This window comes from Pelophylax lessonae, assembly GCF_965119305.1.
Source record: "Pelophylax lessonae genome assembly, chromosome: 2".
NCBI lineage: Eukaryota > Metazoa > Chordata > Amphibia > Anura > Ranidae > Pelophylax > Pelophylax lessonae.
In genome coordinates, this window is record NC_138769.1 from 163928666 (window position 1) to 163949261 (window position 20596).

Genomic DNA, 20596 nt, shown 5'->3' on the forward strand with positions numbered 1-20596 from the left:
TGTGATCTGCACAGCAATGCAGTGCAAATCGCATTCAATGTCTGTGATCACACAAGTGTGAACCCAGTCGTGTTCAATGGGTTGTCTCATCCCTGTACCCTGATATATACGCAAGAGAGCTTGTTCTTTTGAAAAACAGGCTTACTTGCTGATTAACTGGATGAAAATAGAAGAAAAAGAGCCTAAAAAATGCAGACATCACATTTAAGAATTTGTAAGCTGCAAAAATGTTTGCTTTTGGGTTTAATACTGCTTTAAGGTTTACATAAGCAGTCAATAGAGGGCAGGGACTGATGTGAATGTACATTATGTAAATTATTGGTGCTATATAAATACCTATAAAACGCAAATTATTTCCCCACACTCACCGATTTTAGTTTCAGAGTTTCGATTCCATTTAGTAACTTTGCAGCACATGAGTAAATTTGATTGATGGTTGTTAGGAAATAATGACAATACTAACAGTAAGGGACGCCTCATGTCGATATGTTCATACTGTATATTCTGTATGCAAATGCTTTATGGTACTTATGTTGGTGTGATGTCTATTATGTCTTTTAGGTTTTGGCATTAGATGCCCGTAATCATGGTAGTAGTCCTCACAGTGACATCATCACATACCATGCAATGAGTGTTGATGTGCAGCAGCTCCTTCGGCAACTTGACATATCTAGCTGTGTCTTAATAGGTCACAGCATGGGAGGCAAGACTGCCATGACCTTGGCACTGCAAGAGGTAAGCTGGGATTTGCCATTATTCTGTAGATTCTTGGGTATCGCTAGTTTTAATAAATGACAACAATTGCATGCTTTGTGATAATTGGTACTCCGCTTTATTTCTACAATGACTTTGATCCATACTTTGCATTGAAGCTACTTCAAACAGCCTCTGGCTAATGTTTGCATCTAGTTCCATGGTTTAACTAGTTACCTTAGGTGTTCATTCATAATAACTTTATTCAAAATGTGTTCCACAAAGGAAACCATACTAACAAGAAGAAAATAGTAATTTATTTTACTCACTCTAGTGTTCTTCTTTTTTTTTTTTTTTTTTTTTTTCTTGCATTTTAGTGGCCACACAGACACAGATCACAGACACTATGACAAGTAGTAACCATTTAAACAAGACATTCCAATATCTTCAAAAGACATGGGCTTTCCCTGTTTATAGTAAAGCCCCGTACACACGTACCGATTGTCGGCTGTAAATATTCGGCCGCCGGCCGATTGTAGGCTTGTTAGTATGATACAGCCGACAGCGCATTTTCGGCCGAACAGAATCTGTCGTGCAGACTTTAAAATATTTGTTGGCAGTCAGTACAGAAATCGGCCGACAAACAGCAGTTTAGCAAGACTGGGCATGCTCGGAAAAGAAAAAACACACGGAAAGTTAACCATCATGTGACATCACTTCTGCAGTCGGCTGTAGTTGGCCGACAAAATTCGTGTACAGTCTTTAGCACTTTTCAGCCGACAGGCCAGCACCGGACAAAAGACGGCCGATTGTTCGGCCGACATTCGGTACGTGTGTACGGGGCTTTAGTCTTTTGCAGATTAGCATATGATTGGGTGAGCAATATTTGGCATCCGTGGCCAGTATTTTTAATACATACTAACATTATACTATACAGTCAATTTATTTGCACACATTTCTTTACAGTAAAAACTTTACCATGTGTTTATGCAGCATTTTGAAAGCCCTTCAATGCCTGCCATGAAAACTACAATAGCACCACACAGTGCTGTTCACACAGGAGTGATAGTGTTGTGTTAAAAATTAGGCTGCATGTTCTTTCATTAGGCATTGAGGCTTGTTAACCCCCCCTCCCCAACCCCCTAACAGCACCTAGACTCCTAGAGCATTTATAATTTGTTAAGCTGGTCATTCAACAGGAACCAGCTAAGATTTGAACTATGTATGGGCAAGCTGAATGTACCCAAGTTGATCAATCGATCAACTTTGGTACTACCAGCCTGCCAGATTTTACATGCATTCAAAAAAAGACCGCCAATTTTGAGAAAAAAAAAAAAAAATATATATATATATATATATATATATATATATATATATATATATATATATATATATATATATATATATATATATATAATTTTTTTTTTTTTTTTTTTTTTTTACTTTATGCTATGAAGCATATCCAATAAAAAAATTATTTAAAAAAATGTAACGTCTTCATAAATTTAGGCCAATGTGTATTCTGCTACATATTTTTGGTTAAAAAATCTCAGTATATTGGTTGGTTTGTGCAAAAGTTATAGTGTCCACAAACTATGCTATACTGTAATTTTTATTTAATATTTTTTTTTTTTTATACTAGTAATGGTGGCGATCAGCGACTTGCAGTGGGACTACAGTGATCAGTGCTAAAAATATCCTGGAAAGGGGTTAAACATTTAGGGCGATCAATGGGTGAACTGTGTGCCTAGCCAGTGTTTGTGTACTGTATGTGCTGCTTTTACTAAAGGAAGTGATGGATTTTTTTCCCACCAAACCTCCCCCCGTGTGTCAGAATGGAGCTCTGCCTTGATTACATAGGCAGAGCTCCATTCTGTGTCTCTGCCTGATAATCAGCAAGTGCAGGTGGACATCCATTGCCTGGCACCCACCTGCAGATCCGCTTCCGCTGTGCTAAATGTGATTCTGCACGGGAGGGCCGCCCTGTAGCAGTATATCTGGTGGTTGTTAAGCCACTGTCATATCTTAGTATACAGTGCCTTGAAAAAGTATTCATACCCCTTGCAATTTTCCACATTTTATCAGGTTACAAAAAAAAAAATGAAAATGTATTTTATTGGGATTTTGTGTGATAGACCGACACAAAGTGGCACATAATTGTGAAGTGGAAGGAAAATGATGAATGGTTTTCAACATTTTTTTACAAATTAAATATGTGAAAAGTGTGTGGCGTGCATTTGTATTCACCCCCCTTTTACTCTGATACCCCTAATTAAAATCAAGTGCAACCAATTGCCTTCAGAAGTCACCTAATTAGTAAATAGAGTCCACCTGTGTGTAATTTAATCTCCGTATAAATAGAGCTCTTTTCTGACGTCCTCAGAGGTTTGTTAGAGAACCTTAGTGAACAAACGGGATCATGAAGGCCAAGGAACACACCAGACAGGTCAGGGATAAAGTTTTGGAGAAGGTTAAAGCAGGGTTAGGTTATAAAAAAATATCCCAAGCTTTGAACATCTCATGGAGCACTGTTCAATCCATCATGGGAAAACAGAGTATGGCACAACTGCAACCCTACCAAGACATGGCCGTCCACCTAAACTGTCAGGCCGGGCAAGGAGGGCATTCATCAGAGAAGCAGCCAAGAGGCCAATGGTAACTCTGGAGGAGCTGCTGAGATCCACAGCTCAGGTGGGAGAACCTGTCTACAGGACAACTATAAGTCGTGCACTCCACAAATCTGCCCTTTATGGAAGAGTGCCAAGAAGAAAACTATTGATGAAAGAAAGCTATAAGAAGTCCTATTTGCTGTGTCCCCCACATGGCTTCTCGCAAACAGCAAACATGTGGAAGAAGGTGCTCTGGTCATATGAGACCAAAATTTAACTTTTTGGCCTAAAAGCAAAACACTATGTGTGGCGGAAAGCTAACACTGCACATCACCCTGAACGCACCATCCCCACTGTGAAACATGGTGGTGGCAGAATGCTTTTCTTCAGCAGGGACAGGGAAGCTGGTCAGAGTTGATGGGAAGATGTATTGCGCCAAACACAGGGCAGTCTTAGAAGAAAACCTGTTATTGTCTGCAAAAGACTTGAGACTGGGGCGGAGGTTCGCCTTCCAGCAGGACAACGACCCTAAACATACAGCCAGAGCTACAATGGAATGGTTTACATAAAAGCATATTTATGTGTTCGAATGGCCAAGTCAAAGTCCAGACCTAAATCCAATTGAGAATCTGTGGCAAGACTTGAAAATTTCTGTTCAGACACTCTCCATCTAATCTGACAGAGCTTGCGCTATTTTGCAAAGAAGAATGGGCAAAAATGTCACTCTCTAGATGTGCAAAGGTGGTAGAGAATTCCCCAAAAAGACTTGCAGCTGTAATTGCAGAGAAAGGGGGTTCTAGAAAGTATTGACTCAGGGGGGTGAATACAAATGCACGCCACACTTTTCACATTTTACTGCCACTTTGTGTTGGTCTATCACAAAAAATACCAATAAAATACATTTACCTTTATGGTTGTAACATGACAAAATGTGGAAAATTTCGGAGGGTATGAATACCATTTCAAAGCACTGTAATCCTATTGGTTTCCTAATCCTGTGTGCCTCTGTGTCTGTTTTTAATAAAACAAACAAGACTATACCTGATTTCAGAGCGCCGCTCGGTGCTTACATTGCCGGCTGGCTCTCCCCTCTCCTGATCTGACAGCTAGAGCGGGAGGGGCTGAAAATCCCCTGCTAACGCTAGTTGAGAGAAGAAAGCCCGCTGGTTACGTGAGCGCGGAGTGGCGATTTGAAATTGGGTATAGTTGGCACTTTGTGTTTTATTAAAAAAAGAGACCAGGGCACACAGGATTAGGAAACAAACAGAATTAAAAAAAAAAGCATTAACAGGAATTTCAGAAGCAGAAGGGGGTGCGGGCCCTGACACGGAGCTGACAGGCAGGAAAGGGGGGGGGACGCAGAGAGCAGGGCTGTGGATGACGGAGGCACGTAAACTGACCACGGTGTCAGGGCTCAGCAGCCATGATATACCGTGGTCAGTTTACAGGGGGAGGGCAGAGCCAGGCAGGATCAGCCAGGTGTTGCAGGTGATAGAAAGGGCCAAATGACACAGAAGCACTTTGCTGTTATATGTGCTTTAAAGGAGCAGCATCCTTTTTTGTTTTAGAGTAACAAACGCTTTAAGTGGTAAAGCATGATATATAGCATAGTGCTTTTGCAGTGTAATTTGTCCCAATACATGTTCTACAATACTTTGTAGATCCTGCCTGTTCCTGTGTTCCCCTATGTATTCTGACCACCCTTATTATGGCTGCTGATCCATGATAGCATGGTAAGATTACTCGCCTCCATCATCCCGCTGTGTGTTTACAGTCTCTGCATCTCTTCTCCCCCCCCCCCCCCCCCCCCCGTTATTTCTGTAGTCTGTGCTCTGAGCCGATCTCCTTTCCTCTCTGCCCCTCCCCTCCGGCATCTACTCCCCTCGTGGCTCTGAAGTAACGTATATTATTGCTTGTATCCCCATGTTTTAGGAACATAATAAATACAGTGTGTGTTGTTTTTTTTTTTTTTTTTGTTTTTTTTGTTTTTAAATTTATAAAGCTAAATACTTTCTTTACCCAGCGCTGCTGTGTCGTCACTTGACCTCCCTCTACTAGCTTGCATATGTTAAAGGGGAATCTCGGCTCCTCCCACTGTACTCCCTTAGATCAGGAAGGAATGTGGAGGGAGGACACGTGACCACACAGCTGTGCTGGGCAAAGAAGGTATTTAGCTTTATAATTAAAAAAAAAAAAGACACACACACACACACTGTACCTGATATGTTCCTAAAGCAGAGGGAATACAAGTAATTTTATATATGTGACTTTACAACCACTTTAAATGAGCACTGAGGGAGAGGCAGTGGAGGCTCCTGTATCCCAGAATGAACTGGGAAATAGAGAACCTAGGACAGAGCTGGTCCAGTCTTTTCCTAGTTGTACAGAGCAGCTGTGTGGTAACACTATTTGTTTCCGCAAAATTATCAAGCCAGCCAACAATACTGATAGTGCCAGGTAGGAGCAGAGACAATGAGCATTATTGTCAGTGGCCAAGTGTTTAGTGTCAGCAGCTGAACCTAACCAAGCGTCCAAGAGATTGAAGTATACAAATCCATTTAGAAGTCACAGAAATGTCTGCTATCGCACCACAACCTAAACACTCCTCAAAGTAGATCATTTCCTCTACATCTATTCCTCTTTAAGCACTCCACACTAGAAAAGCAACACTTTTTCATGGGCATTTATACTTCATAAACACAATGAAAAGGCATCATAAATTCTGCTTCATTCTTCACAATAAACACGCATATGAACTAGCCCTTAATGGTTAAGATTAAAGGATAACTTTTCTTTTAATACTTATTCTTTTAAATGCATTCCCCACCTCCCATAGCAAGAATTAGCTGGGGAGGAAGGGACCAGCATGAAAGGGAAAGTACTAAAAGTACATTATGTGACCCTTGATTGCCACATGATTTAAGACTGTACAGTATATGAGAAATGTATCATAGTTTTGTAAACATTTTTTATATATTATGATCCGGACTAAAAAAAAGCTTTACAGAGCTCAATAACTCAAGCTAGGATGAGTCCGAACATTGACTCTTCCACCATACTCAACCTCCCTTTACTGTACTGCTGTACATGTGTAAATGTCATTTTTTTTTTTTCAAAAGTAAAAATGTGACATTGACCAGAAACTATTCTAGTTTCCCTTTAAGTTCTTATGCTTGCCATGTTGTTGTTGGTCAGTTGAGCCACCTTTTTCAAATTTTACTGCTGTGGTGTGTAGAGTTATATGCTTATCTAACCATTGTCTCTATTTTCTATGCCTCAGCCACAACTAGTGGAGCGCTTGGTATCTGTGGACATTAGTCCTACCCCCACATCCCCCCAGTCTGGTTTCCCACAGTTTATTAGAGCTATGCAGAATATACATTTGGAAGGGAAGATGCCAAGGTCAACAGCCCGGAGACTGGCAGACAAGCAGCTTAGTGCCTTTGTACAGGTAGGGGGTAGTTCTCTCCTTATTTCTTCCATAATTGGACTCATGGATAAATGACCCTGGCATTACATAATGTATAAAATAAATATTTCATACATGCCAATGCCTTACAAAGTTTGATGGTGTTTTTTTAGTTTGATTCCATTTTTAAATTAGTTAAATGTTACAACTTCACAACTTCCTCCTTCAATCGTTTTCAAGCGATTTTATACTTTATAAATGTTTTCTTTTAAAATCTGCAAATTATTACAATGTAAATATTGGAAAAGTTCCAAAGCTGCTTCAATAAGTTGTGATGTAAAACTTTACACATCAGAGTTTGTGGAAACCGGCCCACTACAGGTGGTGGTGCAAATAGTGCTATTATGGTCCCTTTCACACTTATGTGTCCTTAAAGTCACACGATTTTTGCAGCGACTTTGACTGGACTTGAAGCAATGCCTGTGTAATCTTGAGGTCTATGGACCTCAAGTCGCATCAAAGGTGAACCAAAGTAGTTGCAGAGACTACTTTAAAGTCGCTGTGACTTGAAGTTACACAGATATGAACGGTACTCATTGGAAATCATGGGGTACGACTTGTCATACGACTTCACAAGTGTGAAAGGGGCATTAGTGTGAAAGTGAACAATTTTGTGCCATGTGATGGCCTTATGGAGAGAAACATAAGAGGTGGAACATTGACAGGGACATTGGGAACACGCAGCAGATTAGGTTTTTAACCAATGGAGTCCATAGGCCCCACTGTAAAATTAGATGAATGCTTAAGAAATGTAAAATACTCCAAAACTGATAAAAATACTTTTACGTATGTCATAAAGTACAATATATAAGTGCTAAAATGGCATACTTTTTAACACTTTAGAATTATATTTCTAAGTACCTAATAAGATTTGTGTGTGCATTAATGCACAGTAAAACACTTGTTTTACCACACGTTTAACCGCTTGCCGACTGCACACAGTATATTTACTGCGGCAGTCAGCCCCGGCCAGGCAGAGTGACGTAGATCTACGTCGCTAGCCTGTCACCGGGTTTTGAGCCAATAGCGGGCGAGCGTGCGCCCGCCTCGGCTCGTTCACAGAGGAGTCCGGGCTTGTGACCGGCGGACCCGATGTCCGCCGGTCACACTACGATCGTCGGTAGAGCGGGAGAAAGGCAGAGCGGCTTATGTAAACAAGCCCTTTCATTCTCCCCTGTGTAAAAATGGAGATCAGACGGTTCTACTATGTAGAACCGTTGATCTCTGTTTTTACAATTGGAGACATGTCCCATCACAGTTAGAAATACGCCCCTAGGACACACTTAACCCCTCCCTCTCCAATACAGTTAACCCCTTCCCTGCCAGTGTCATTTTTACAGTAACAGTGCATATGTATAGCACTGATTACTGCAGTAGTGTAACTGGTCCGTTGATCACTCTGCATACAGCTGAAGCCACAGCCAATCACAGTTAGAATCACGCCCCTAGGGACACACACAGCCCCTCCCTCTCAAATAAAGTTAACCCCTTCACTACCAGTGTATTTTTACAGTAACAGTGCATATATATAGCACCGATTACTGTAGAAATGTCACTGGTAACCCCAAAAGTGTCAAAAATGTCAGTCAAGGGTCCGATCTGTCCGCCGCAATGTCGCAGTACCGCAAAAAAAATCGCAGATCGCCACCATTACGCGTTAAAAAAAAAACAACAAAAATGACAAAAATCTTTCCCTTAGTTAGTAAACGCAATAACTTTTGCGCAAACCAATCAAAATACGCTTTTTGCGATTTTTAAAACATAGGTAGCATAAAACAAATTGGCCGAAAATGTTAAAAAATTTTGATTTTTACATTTTTTTTTGGGGGGGAATTTCATATTAAAAAAAAAAGGGAAAAATATTGCTATTTTTGCAAAATTGACGCTCTTTTTTTGTTTATAGCGCGTGATCAAAAAATCGCACAGGTGATCAAATACCGCCAAAAGAAAGCTCTGTTTGTGGGAAAAAAAAGACGCCAAATTCGTTTAGGTACAGCGTCGCACGACCGCGCAATTGTCCGTTAAAGTCACGCAGTGCCGAATCGCAAAATAACCCCTGGTCGTTTAGCAGCCAAATCCTCCGGGGCTTAAGTGGTTAACACAGTGCACAGTAATGTACTACAACAGAGATCAAAGTTCTGTAGCCAAACTAAGATCGTGGTTATACATTATCTTTGAGACTGTCTAAAGGTGCGTAAACACGTAGAGATTCTTTTTTTGTTCAATGCGGGTTGAACGAAAAATTGATAGCATCTCATTACTTAATACTTAAGAGTGAACATTTAAGAGTTAAATGTAAAAATCAGTTTGCAGTTAAAAGGAACTGCAATTTGTACATATTTTACAATGACTCTTTCTCCATTTTAAAATCCTAAAAACAAGCACTTTCTACGAAGGAAGAAAATCTAATACTTAATGACTTCCAAATGTTGTCTTAAAGTGATAAGCTTATTGCAGATTCTTCAGGATCCAACACACTTTTGGGAGTGTCAGATGCCTGGTCTGCTGCACTTTGTGGTTTACTTTACCAGCCCCTACTGTAGGTCAATACTGTGTCCTGTCGTTCCAGAAGGGCCAGCAGATGAAACCACAGAGCGAAACAGGAACCAGACATTTTGACACTTTTCTTAGAAATGTTGGATGCAAAGGATTTTTTAACAGTAAAGTGTTTTGGTGAGATACTCCTAAAGGGAAATCATTTCTAAATTTCTAAAGGTATGCAGGCCCTGCCACCTTGCTCATTCGAACCCTGCAAGTTCAGCAGCTGATTGATAATTATAAAATCACTCCCATTAGATTCACTTTCCACATGGACACAGACAAACAGCTATTTCTACAAAATAGCAAAAGGTAGGACTCTGAAACAAAGTTTGTTAAAATCCACGCAATGTACATAGATCACCCGAGGGGATGTGTGTGGAGTTATTTATTAATCATAGTCAGGGCCGATGCTAGACTAATTTACGCCCTAGGCAACACCAGCTACTTGCGCGCCTCCCCCCCCCAAAAAAAAAGAAAAAAAAAAGGAAATGGTTAAAAACTCCTCTGTCAGACCCAGTGACCCTGATCTGATGCTTCCTCCATGTCATGCTGTCATACCCAGTGACCCCAATGTTCCAGTGTCAGACCCTGATGTTCCTCCATGTCACACCTGGGGACCCTGATGTTCTTCCATGTCACACCTGGGGACCCTAATGTTTCTCTGTGTCACATCTGGGGACCCCATTCCCCTGTGGCACACCCAGGGACCCCAATTCCTCATGGCTCACCTGGTGACCCCCGAACCCCTGTTACACCCGGTGACCCCCTATCCCCCATGGCACACCTGATGACCCCGATTCCCTTTCATACCAGGGATGCTCCATGTAACACCCAGGGACCCTGATCTCTTGTTCTGGGCACACTCACTGGGCGGGTTTGAAGAGAGTGGCCCGCACTCTGCCCTCCATCACTGTGATCCTGCTGATTCCTTCTCCCAGGACACTCCTCTCCTGGACCACAGTGCTCACCACAGCTCCAACTGGCTCCTGGTGGAGGGAAAAGCAGCAGTCGGAGAGCTCCACACTTATTTCATCGCCAACCTCCTCAGACCCTTCTGGTGCCTCGTCGCTTCTGCTCCAGTAATGGTTCTGCCCTCCAGTGCCAAGCTCTGGCTCAGGTTCAGCTCTCCTCAGCTCCCTGCTTAATACCGACCCAGAGATATAAACGGCTGCCCATCAGCTCAGTGCAGAGAGTCACTTCATGCCCAGGGTTAAGGCTGCTTAGCTCCAGCCGAAGAGGATTATCATTCAGGCAGCACGCTGGTGGACTCACTTCCTGCCTCTTTGGGCCCCCTAACAGTGGTGGAAAGCCAGGGCCTAGTAGTTCCACACTGCCCAAGAAACCTGGCATCTTCCACTGCCCCTTCTTTCTCCCCCACGGCCGCCCCTCCCCTCAGCTCACAAGGATCATTCATGACGTGCGGAGACATGGCTGCGCCCCTAGGTGGCAATGCGCCCTAGGCAGCTGCCTACTTTGCCTAGTGGAAGCACCAGCCCTGATCATAGTACAATACTGCTAAAAGAAGCAAAGCCTAAATATTTTATGAGTAAAGCTAGCCATACACAGCTAGATTTCTCCTGCTCAGCCAGTGGGCTGAACTGCAGAAAATCAATAGAATCCTCTATCCATTCTAAGCATCATGCAGGAAGGGATCTGCACAGCCTGCTATTGTATTAAAATATTTAAGCACCCATAGCTGTCTGAATACCTGACCATTGACTGCATCCATTAAGACCACCCAGCTACTTAGAATTTTCAGTCGAGTTTTGTCAAGCCAGGTGGTGACAACCAGACCACCCATTACATGAATCTCACTCAATTCAGCAGGAATCAGTCAAAATTTGACCCTTCTTTTGCCAGCTTAAATTTGACTGTGCCCATGTACATGTAAATAGGAAGGCGCACAAGCCTAGTGCAATATTGTAAAAAAAACATGGTAATAAAGTCACAATGTTGATTTTTTACCTATAGGTAAAGCTATAACAAGGCTTCTCTGTAGGTACAGTAAATATCTCCTTAAATCTGCACCGTTTGGGAGATACAGTTAGGTCCATATATATTTAGACACAGGCACAATTTTAGTTTGTTTTTAAGGTATTTACCAAAACATATTCAAGCTATAGTTATATAATGGATATGGGCTGAAAGTGCATACTCTGTTTTTATTTAAGGGTATATACATCCAAATCTGAGAAAGGGTTTAGGAATTACAGCTCTTAAGACTAGCCATCCCCCCTTTTTCAAGAGACCAAAAGTAATTAGACAATTGAATCAAAAGCTGTTTCATGGTCAGGTGTGGGCTACTCATTCATTATTTCTTCTTCATCGATAAAGCAAGTGAAAGGTCTGGAGTTGATTCTAAGTGTAGTATTGCATTTGGAGTTTATAGCTGTGAAGCTACATCATGCGTTCAAAGGAGATGTCCATGCAAGGGTAACAGGCCATTGTAAGGCTTCAAAAACAAAACAAATCCATCAGAGAGATAGCAGCAACATTAGGAGTGACCAAATCAACAGTTTGGTACATTCTGAGGAAAGAAGAACTCGCTCATAAGCTCCACAACATAAAAAAAAGGCTTGGACATCCATGGAAGACAACAGTGGTGGATGAGCGCAGGATCCTCTCTATGGTAAAGAAATAACCATTCCCAACATCCAGGCAAGTGAAGGACACTCTCCAGGAGGTGGGTAAATCGCTGTCAAAGTCTACAATCAAAAGAAGACTTCACAAGAGCAATTAGAGGGTTCGCCACAAGGTGCAAACCATTCAAAGGCATGAAGAATATAAAAGCCAGATTAGACTTTGTCTAAAAAACCCAGACCAGTTCTGGAAAAGCATTCTTTGGAGAATGAAACTAAGATATTAATCTGTACCAGAATGACGAGAAGCAAAAAATGTAGAGAAGACTTGGAACAGCTTATGATCCAAAGCACACAATGTCATTTGTAAAATGGCATGGGCATGCATGGCTTCCAGTGGCACGGGATCATTGGTGTTTATTGATGATGAGACAAAAGAAGCTGAAAGAATTCTGCTGTGTTTAGAGATATACTGTCAGCCCAGATTCAGCCAAATGCAGCAAAGTTAATTGGACGGCACTTCACAGTACAGATGGACAATGATGCAAAATACACTGCAAAAGCAACCCATGAGCTTTTTAAGGAAAAGAAGTGGAATATTCTGCAATGGCTGAGTCAATCGCCTGATCTCAACCCAATTAAGCATGCATTTCACTTGCTGAAGCCAAAACTAAAGGCAGAAAGACTCACAAGCAAAGAACAACTGAAGACCGCTGCAGTTAGAGCATGGCAAAGCATCACAAAGGGAGAAACCCATTCTTTGGTAATGTCCATTGGTTCCAGACTTCAGGCAGTCATTGCCAGTAAAAGATTCTAAACAAAATATTAAAAATTAACATTTTATTTAGGATTAAAATAATTTGTCCAATTTACATTTGAGTGCCTGAAAATGGGGGGACTGTGTATAAAAATGGTTGCAGTTCCTAAAATTATGTTCAACCCCTTGATTTTAAGCTGAAAGTCCGCACTTCAAGTTCATTTGGATTTTTTCATTTTAATTTTATTCTGGGGGCATACAGAGACCAAAGTGTGTGAAAATTGTGCCTGTGTCCAAGTATATATGGACCTAACTGTATTTACTTTAGCAGCAGCTGTTGATGTCACCGGTGTACGCACACTGGGCTTTGAATGGACATGCATGTGCAGCAGTGATGTCCTCTCGGTTTCGGGCCATTGATATGGTCGAAGCCCGCTAACCCTGAAGAAAGACTTGTGAAGATGTAAGCGCCGCAACCTGTGACAGTGCAGCGCTGGAGGACTTAGTTTTCAGGACAGGTCTGTAATAATGTGATAGCATGCAATCTATACTAGCACATTATGACTTGAAGCGCCCTTGGGCCCAATTTTTTTGGTGAAGTTTTCTACCACTTCAATAAATAGGTGTAAAACACCCCATTATACTCACAAAGAGCAAATAGTCACAGGCATAAACACAAAGCCCCACCAGACGCATGTCAGTCAGATAGGCACAATTGACGCAATTCGAGGGACATGCCTTCTTCCACAGAGCTAGCCTAAACTCTGGAGTTTAAGCTAGCTCTGAAGAAGAGGGCATGTCCATCAAAACGCATCAGCTGCGCCTATGTGACTGACACACTTCTGGTGGTACGGTTTGTGATTATGCCTGTGACTATTTTCTCTTGTGAGTATATTGAAGTGTTTTACTACTATTTATTGAAAGTTTTTTTTTTTTTTTTTTTTTTTTTTTTTTTGACCATGTGCTAGGCTCGTGTGCCTCCTTCCCAATATATATATTTTTTAGATTTGGTGTGCCTTTTACCAAAGAGGGGCAGCAAAGCTGTTCTACATTCATTGGCGGTCACAGTTGTTGATTATCCTAGGTGATCCAACTTGGTGGTGCATGGTGGAAGGTCTATTGTTTTTTTTCCCAGGAAGACAGGACTGCCATAAGGAGTATCCTACCTTAACACGGACTTAGTGATTATAGTATTTGTTCCCGTGTACATGTATAATTACAAATTATACACAGAAGTTAGGTTCTAATACAAAAAAAATGACTTCCATTAATAGGTTTTACTTTAAGCGAATCACATTGGCGAGTACTGTATATCCTATTCAATTTACTGTATTAGTGTATATAAAGCTCATCTGTTGTATGACTGTCATCTTCGAGGCGACCCCACTAAATGTTTCCTTGCCATGCTAGTGTCTTCGGCTTTAATTTGACCATTAGGCATAACTGTGTTGTATACAAATATATATATGTTTTAGTTTTACCAGGAAAAAAAAAAACATCTAGAAGGTATAGAGCAGTTGTAGAGAAGTATACATCTTTCAAGTTTTAATTTGTACTGCATTAAATGCAGGAGGCAGCAGTACGTCAGTTTCTCCTTACAAACTTTGTACAAGAAAATGAGAGCTTCAAGTGGAGAGTGAATCTGGAGGCTATTGCAAACCATCTGCAAGATCTGTTGGACTTCCCAGAGTTCCAGGACCCTTATCCTGGGCCCACACTGTTCCTGGGAGGGGCTAACTCTCCATATATAAGGTAAGAGGGACAGATGGGAACGTACAGTACACAGTATATGTGTAAAGCACTGCGTAAATTGACGGCGCTATATAGGTACCTGTAATAAAATGAACAAATAAGAGACTCATAAGTTTTACAAATTCATTGGCCTCCCTTGTACAACTTCAAATAACACAACTAATTTTGTGCCTGCAGTAAAAATGGACCAAAGATGCAAATTTAGATCTTTAATCAACATTGCTGTGAACACATTTGTACAGTGGTGGTGCAGCTTGTTCTTTTTTTATAATAAATCTCAGAAAATGTAACTAAAATAAAGAGCCCCTTGATGAAAAACAGAGAATTTTCCTATAACAGTTGATCTTTATCAATACATGATACAGAGCTCCTCCTCCTCTCATTTTAATATCTGCATGCTCTTAAGGACATTTTTTTTTTCTTGTGTACAGAGTTATCTAAATTGAAAAATGGATGTGACCTGTGGCACGATAAGTGAGAGGCCTCCATCCAAATTATGTGAACAGAAAAAGGAGAAATATTGGTCAACGGGACTTTAAATGAGGCCAATCCCTTCAAATTTCAGTAGTACACATGATAGTGAATTTATTGCGTAATAACAAATTACATAGTAACAATTTTGCAGACATAATAAAATGCACGTTAAAAACATTTTATTGAGCTGATCCATATTGAAAATTTATCGTAGACCCTATAATTTCATAGAAATATATTGGCATTCGTATACATGCTGTTTTTGAATTTATGTGATTATAACAGATGGAAATGCATGATTGAATATTGCATCATGATCTAGACATTTTTGGACATCCTGTAACTCTATGTGTTTAAGAGCCGGTCCACACTAGCGCGACTTGTCAGCCTGACAAGTCGCGGTCCATTGACCGCTACAGGACCCGTTCTAATAGGAGCGACACAAGTCCCTCCGACTTAGAAAAAGGGTCCTGTACTACTTCGGGGTGACCTCGGAGCGACTTGCATAGACTTCCATTATGTGAAGTCCATACAAGTCGCTCCGAAGTCGTGGTGCATGGGAATGCACAAGTCGCCCCCGAAGTAGTACAGAGTCGTGTCGCCCCAGTGTGAACCGACTCTCATCGATCAATGTCCACTTCCTCAGGAGTAGATGCACAAATGAATAGGTCCTCTCAAAGGAGGAAGGGGGGTAGGGGAGTCTTGCAGCCCTGTAGGTGGGGGGCACCAATGAATGTCCTCCCGAGGGCAAGTAGAGGGGGGACCAGGTGTCCATAATAGGGTGAATCCATCATTTGAGTACATAGGTGATAGCACATTGGCCAGTGGTGATTTGTTAGGGTCCATACTATAAAAACAAATCCACTGTGTCCACCAGCAAAATAAAAAACAAAAAAGTAAAGACCTTCCCTCCTTTTGAGCTGACCTATTCACTTGTGCATCTACTCCTGAGGAAGTGGACATTGATTCACGAAATACATAGTGTTACAGGATGTCCACAAATATAATCATGTAAATTCAAAAACACCATGTATATGAATGCCAATATATTTATGAAATTATAGTGTCTACGATAATTATTCAATATTGATTTTTAACGTGCCTTTTTATCATGTCTGCAAAATTTGTTACAATGTAATTTGTTATTACACAATCAATTCACGATCATCTGTACTACTGAAATTTGAAGTGATTGGCCTCATTTAAAGTCCCGTTGACCAATGTTTCTCTATTTTCGAGTTATCTAAATTGGTAGTTCTCAACCACCTGGCTATAGCCCGCTTCTGGGCTGCAGCCTCCTAACTCCTGGGCCACCTGCCAGCTGCTGATCCCCTAACTCCCCATAGTGCCTTCCAGCTCCCATAGTGGCCCTCAGTGCCCCTCAACCTCCCACAGCGACCCCACACAACCTCCCAAGGTATCCCTTCTGCAGCCCCCCCTAGCTTGCTGCAGATCCTCAAGCCTTAAATAGCACCCCCAGTCCCTGCAGAGCATTTCAGTCTACCATGGTGCCCTTGGAAAACCCCTAATTTAGATTGGGAATCATTGAGAATGCTAGACATCTTTTCAGCCCTCCAGTATTTTAAAACATACTTTAATTGTTGGGGAAGGTTTTGTAAGAATTTACCTTACCCCGCTAAGGTTGAGAAACATCTAAATGATCATACTGTACCTTTTGAAGGCTAGTGTCCCAATAGATCTAGTGCTTTTTAATCTTGTGTTTTTTGTCTTTTTTTTTTTGTTTTTTTCTCTTTGTACTCCGCTGAGCGATGGGTCAAAATAGCCTACCATATTAAAAAAAAAAAAGGGGGAAAAAGTGCGAAGTAAAAATGTGGTACCTGTAGCCACAAATCCGAATCCATTTTCTAATAGCATGACTTCAATAACAAGAATGTTGACTGTTTCTTTGTGTTTCAGCACTTCACGATATTTGCTTCTAATTCACACTGGCTTATTGCAAAGGCTGTTTCTTCTTCCAGGAGAAAATCGGCGTTCAATCCTCACCTAAGTTGCATTTTTTTAAACCAGTGTAGTTTAGGGTTTAGAAGCATTTGGTGTTTATTTTATTTTATTGGCCAGAATTTTAATTTATTTTAGTAATTGAAATGAATAAACCCTGAAGTGCTAAATACACCTAGTGTTTAGATTTGTTAAGCCACATTTGGAGTTTTTATGCCCAAAAGCTCCTCTCCTGAACGAGATTCTTCTGCATTCGGGAGAAGGAGCTTTGACTGCTTCTAAACTCTGCTGCTCCTAAACTCCTTTAAGCCCCTGTTCAAATTTGCTGCAGCTTTGGAATTGTGCAACTTCATCTGAAATCGCATGATTTCCAAGCCGTAACTTAAGCCTCGTACACACGCACCGATTGTTGGCCGACCGATCGGCCGTCTTTTGTCCAGTGTTGTTGTGTTGGTTGAAATGTGCTCTAGACTGCACACGAATTTTGTCGGCCAACAACAACCAACTTCAGAAGTGATGTCATGTGCTGGTTTACTTTCCGTGTGTTTTTTCTTCTCTGAGCATGCCCAGTCTTGCTCATCACATTTTTGTCTGCCGAAATCTGTACTGACTGAAGAACAATCGGCCGTTCTGGTGACGGCCAACAAAAATTTTATAGCATGCACGCCAGATTTTGTTCGGCCGAAAAGTCGCAGTCGGTTGTCGGAAGCATCATACTAACAAGTCGACAATCGGCCGATCGGACGTTGGCCGAAAATTCACGACCAACAATCGGTGCGTGTGTATGAGGCTTTAGTGTGACTTTGAAGACATCTGTGCAGCTTCATGAACAGATGTCTATTCAAGTCGCACCTGAAATAGCCAAAAGTACCTAAATTACTTTTTCAAATTGGTGCAGTACCTATTTAAACAGTGCCATTACTGGCAATAGGATGCAACTTGTCATGTGATTTGAACTGTCAAATCACATGACAAGTTCTAACGTGAACATGGGCTAAAAGCCTATGTGTGCATGGACACATGGGGTGGATTTACTAACACTGGAGAGTGCAAATTCTGGTGCAGCTGTGTTAGGTAGCCAGTTGGCTTCTAACTTCAGCTTATCCAATTAAGCTTTGACAACAAAAGAAACTGGAAAGGTGATTTCTTTATATTTAAAGCTGCACCTGATTTTGCACTCTCCAGTTTTAGTAAATCAATCTCATGGGCAGTTATTGAGGTGCATTCAGGGGCTTTGGCAAAAAAAAACGCCAAAAGCCCCAAAAACGTAAGTTTATTAGTAGCAGTCAGCATGAGACCTTACACTCTTTGTTTTAAATAAAGCTGATGGGCTGTAAATAGGAAGGTGACCTAAACCAAAAGTAAATAGCCAAACAAAATATACTATTTGGGTCCCCCAGGAAATTGTTTGTCCTAAAGGCAAAATACAGCCAAAGCTCGTTTGGCTATACTTCTCTTGTAGATCACAGGAGTGCAGTTTGTTCTGCACTCCTGTGATCCGTTTTCAGCAGACAGCGGGCTAAAACCTGCTGTCGGCTGACATCGCAGAGTCAGTCCAGGCTTGGGAAAGATCGCGACCATATAGTTGGGATCCGTCCACGTGCCAGTGACTGAAAGTCACTAGCTCTCTGCTTAGGGAGCTCTGAGAACAGAGTGATCAGCGGTGTTTGATCGCTCGGTTCTCAGTGTTAGCTGGTAGGGGACAAATGCAGCATTGGACTGATGCTGCATCCAGCTAGATAAGTATGATTCTAAGAAAACCCGATTGCCATACTTCTCTTTTAATATGAAAGTATGCGCAACATATGCGTGCACATTATGGCAGACTTACTAAGCTTTCCTCAGCGCTGCAGTGTTTCAGCTTCCATCCATCTTCATCTGGTGTTCAGGGTTTCGGAGTCTTTTGCTATCTTGATTGCCTGGGCTGGGATGACATTATTTCTGCGCATGCGCATAGCAATTTCTCTGTCCTGGCTCAAAATCTTGCCAAAAAATGGAGCTGTATAAGCGGTTAGGGTACGCTAACAAAAAATGTACTGACAGTCAGGTGAATGCATCTAGGACAGAAGAGACTTGCACTGCCCCTTCTATCATTAAAAAAGCCTGAGTGTCAGCACTTTTTGGAAAACAAGTGCATTTTCTAGGCTGAGTGAAGAAATGTTCCTCCAAGTGTCTGTTAATTGCTTTTGTTTCATTTCTTTCTTTTTTTTATTTTATTTTAATCCCAAAAGCTCTAAGTCTGAATAAAACTAACTTTATTTTTTTTTTGTTTTTTGTGTTAACAGCTCTGAAAACTATCCAGAGATAGAAAGACTCTTTCCTTACGCAAATATTGAGTACATTGAAGGAGCTGGACACTGGGTGCACGCAGAGCGGACACAGGACTTCCTCAATGCCATCTGTACCTTTGTAGAAGAAATTACACCAAGCCAAACTTGACATTTAAGGCACAGTTCGAAAGACTCGTTATGCTTAGTACAGCCCAAGTGGGACATTTTTGCAGTTGTTGTTCAATGAATATTGTAAGCATCCTTTCCAAGGTGTGCACTTGACATTGACACTTTGCAATGGAAAGCAACTGAATAGGCCTTTTTATTCTAATGTAGTCAACAAAATGTCAAGTGCATGCATACACTGGGAGTGATGTCTGTAAGGTTCAGTGGCATGTAAGAGAGCTGGTTTGGCTCCAATTCTGGTATCCTGCCACCCATATACACTTACTGTAGACGGTAATACATCATTGGCTGACACGATGAAAAGACCTTAATTTAAATGTATTTAAATGTTTACAAGCTCTGAAATCTCTGTGTATAGGGTTGTTTAGCTTATGATCTGTTGGGGTTTGTTTTTTTTTTTTTGTTTTAAGATGCAGTCCTGAAGTCTTCAGATTTATACAGATTTATAATCTCACTTCAGCTCCAAGTTTTGAAAAAGCATTTTTTACTTGTAAAGAGTTGGCTTCTTCTCACTTTTCCCTCCATTCTTTTCCAATAGGTCTTAATAGGAAATTAGAGTAATAGATAATTAGATACATACAGTATCTGACACGACAGCTGCCTCATTTGGCATATTCCTATGAGTTTTTCCTTCCACTTTATTTATATCTTGTTATGTGAATAATTGAACTAAGTTTTATAAAATATAGTGTTAAAGCTAGGTATGGTATATTAGGCTTGTCCTACACAGTGTATCCCCCCCCCATACAATTCAATGCAGATGTGATCATCACAGTCATGACATTCTTGGTTCAAAATGATCTATTCCTGCGTGTTGAGTACCCCTGGCTGCCAGTACTGATCGATACTGCCCCCATAAGAGGTCGCATAAAAGCCCAAATATGACAAAAGATTGGCTATATATCGCCATCTCACAGGCTGGTTTACAAAGCATTCACCACAACAGTAAGGCTGGGTTCCCCATATCCAATTCACATAATAGTAGACTGTGAGCGACTCTTAATGGAGTCGGTTCACACAGCCCCGGGGCGGCCGAGGTCTGCACTGGAAAAGGGTCATGTGCATCTTTGGCTCAGTTTCAGGCAAAAATTCGGACCTGATTCGCACCGGGAACATGGACGCAACGGACCCTTGCTGCAAGCCGCGACCGCAGCTAGTGTGAACCCAGCCTAAACAAAAAGGTTAAAAACCTGCTGGTTATTACTGATAGCATGTGTGCCTGTAGAAATGTGGCAGGGACTTTTAGAGATTGTAAGCTCCTATAGAGGATACTGATGTGAATGATCTGTATATTTTGTAAGGCACTG

General features: G+C 41.3%; 1 protein-coding gene across 1 annotated transcript in view; it reads left to right on the plus strand.

The window, feature by feature from the left end:
* Positions 1–19591, plus strand: part of ABHD11 (abhydrolase domain containing 11) — a 38917-nt gene extending 19326 nt beyond the window's left edge. The window contains exons 3-6 of the mRNA XM_082245084.1: positions 562–735; positions 6583–6753; positions 14219–14400; positions 19119–19591. Of these exons, the coding sequence (XP_082101210.1) occupies positions 562–735; positions 6583–6753; positions 14219–14400; positions 19119–19272 (681 nt within the window). The 3' untranslated portion in view covers positions 19273–19591. The remainder of the gene's footprint in view (positions 1–561; positions 736–6582; positions 6754–14218; positions 14401–19118) is intronic.
* Positions 19592–20596: the final 1005 nt, after the last annotated feature.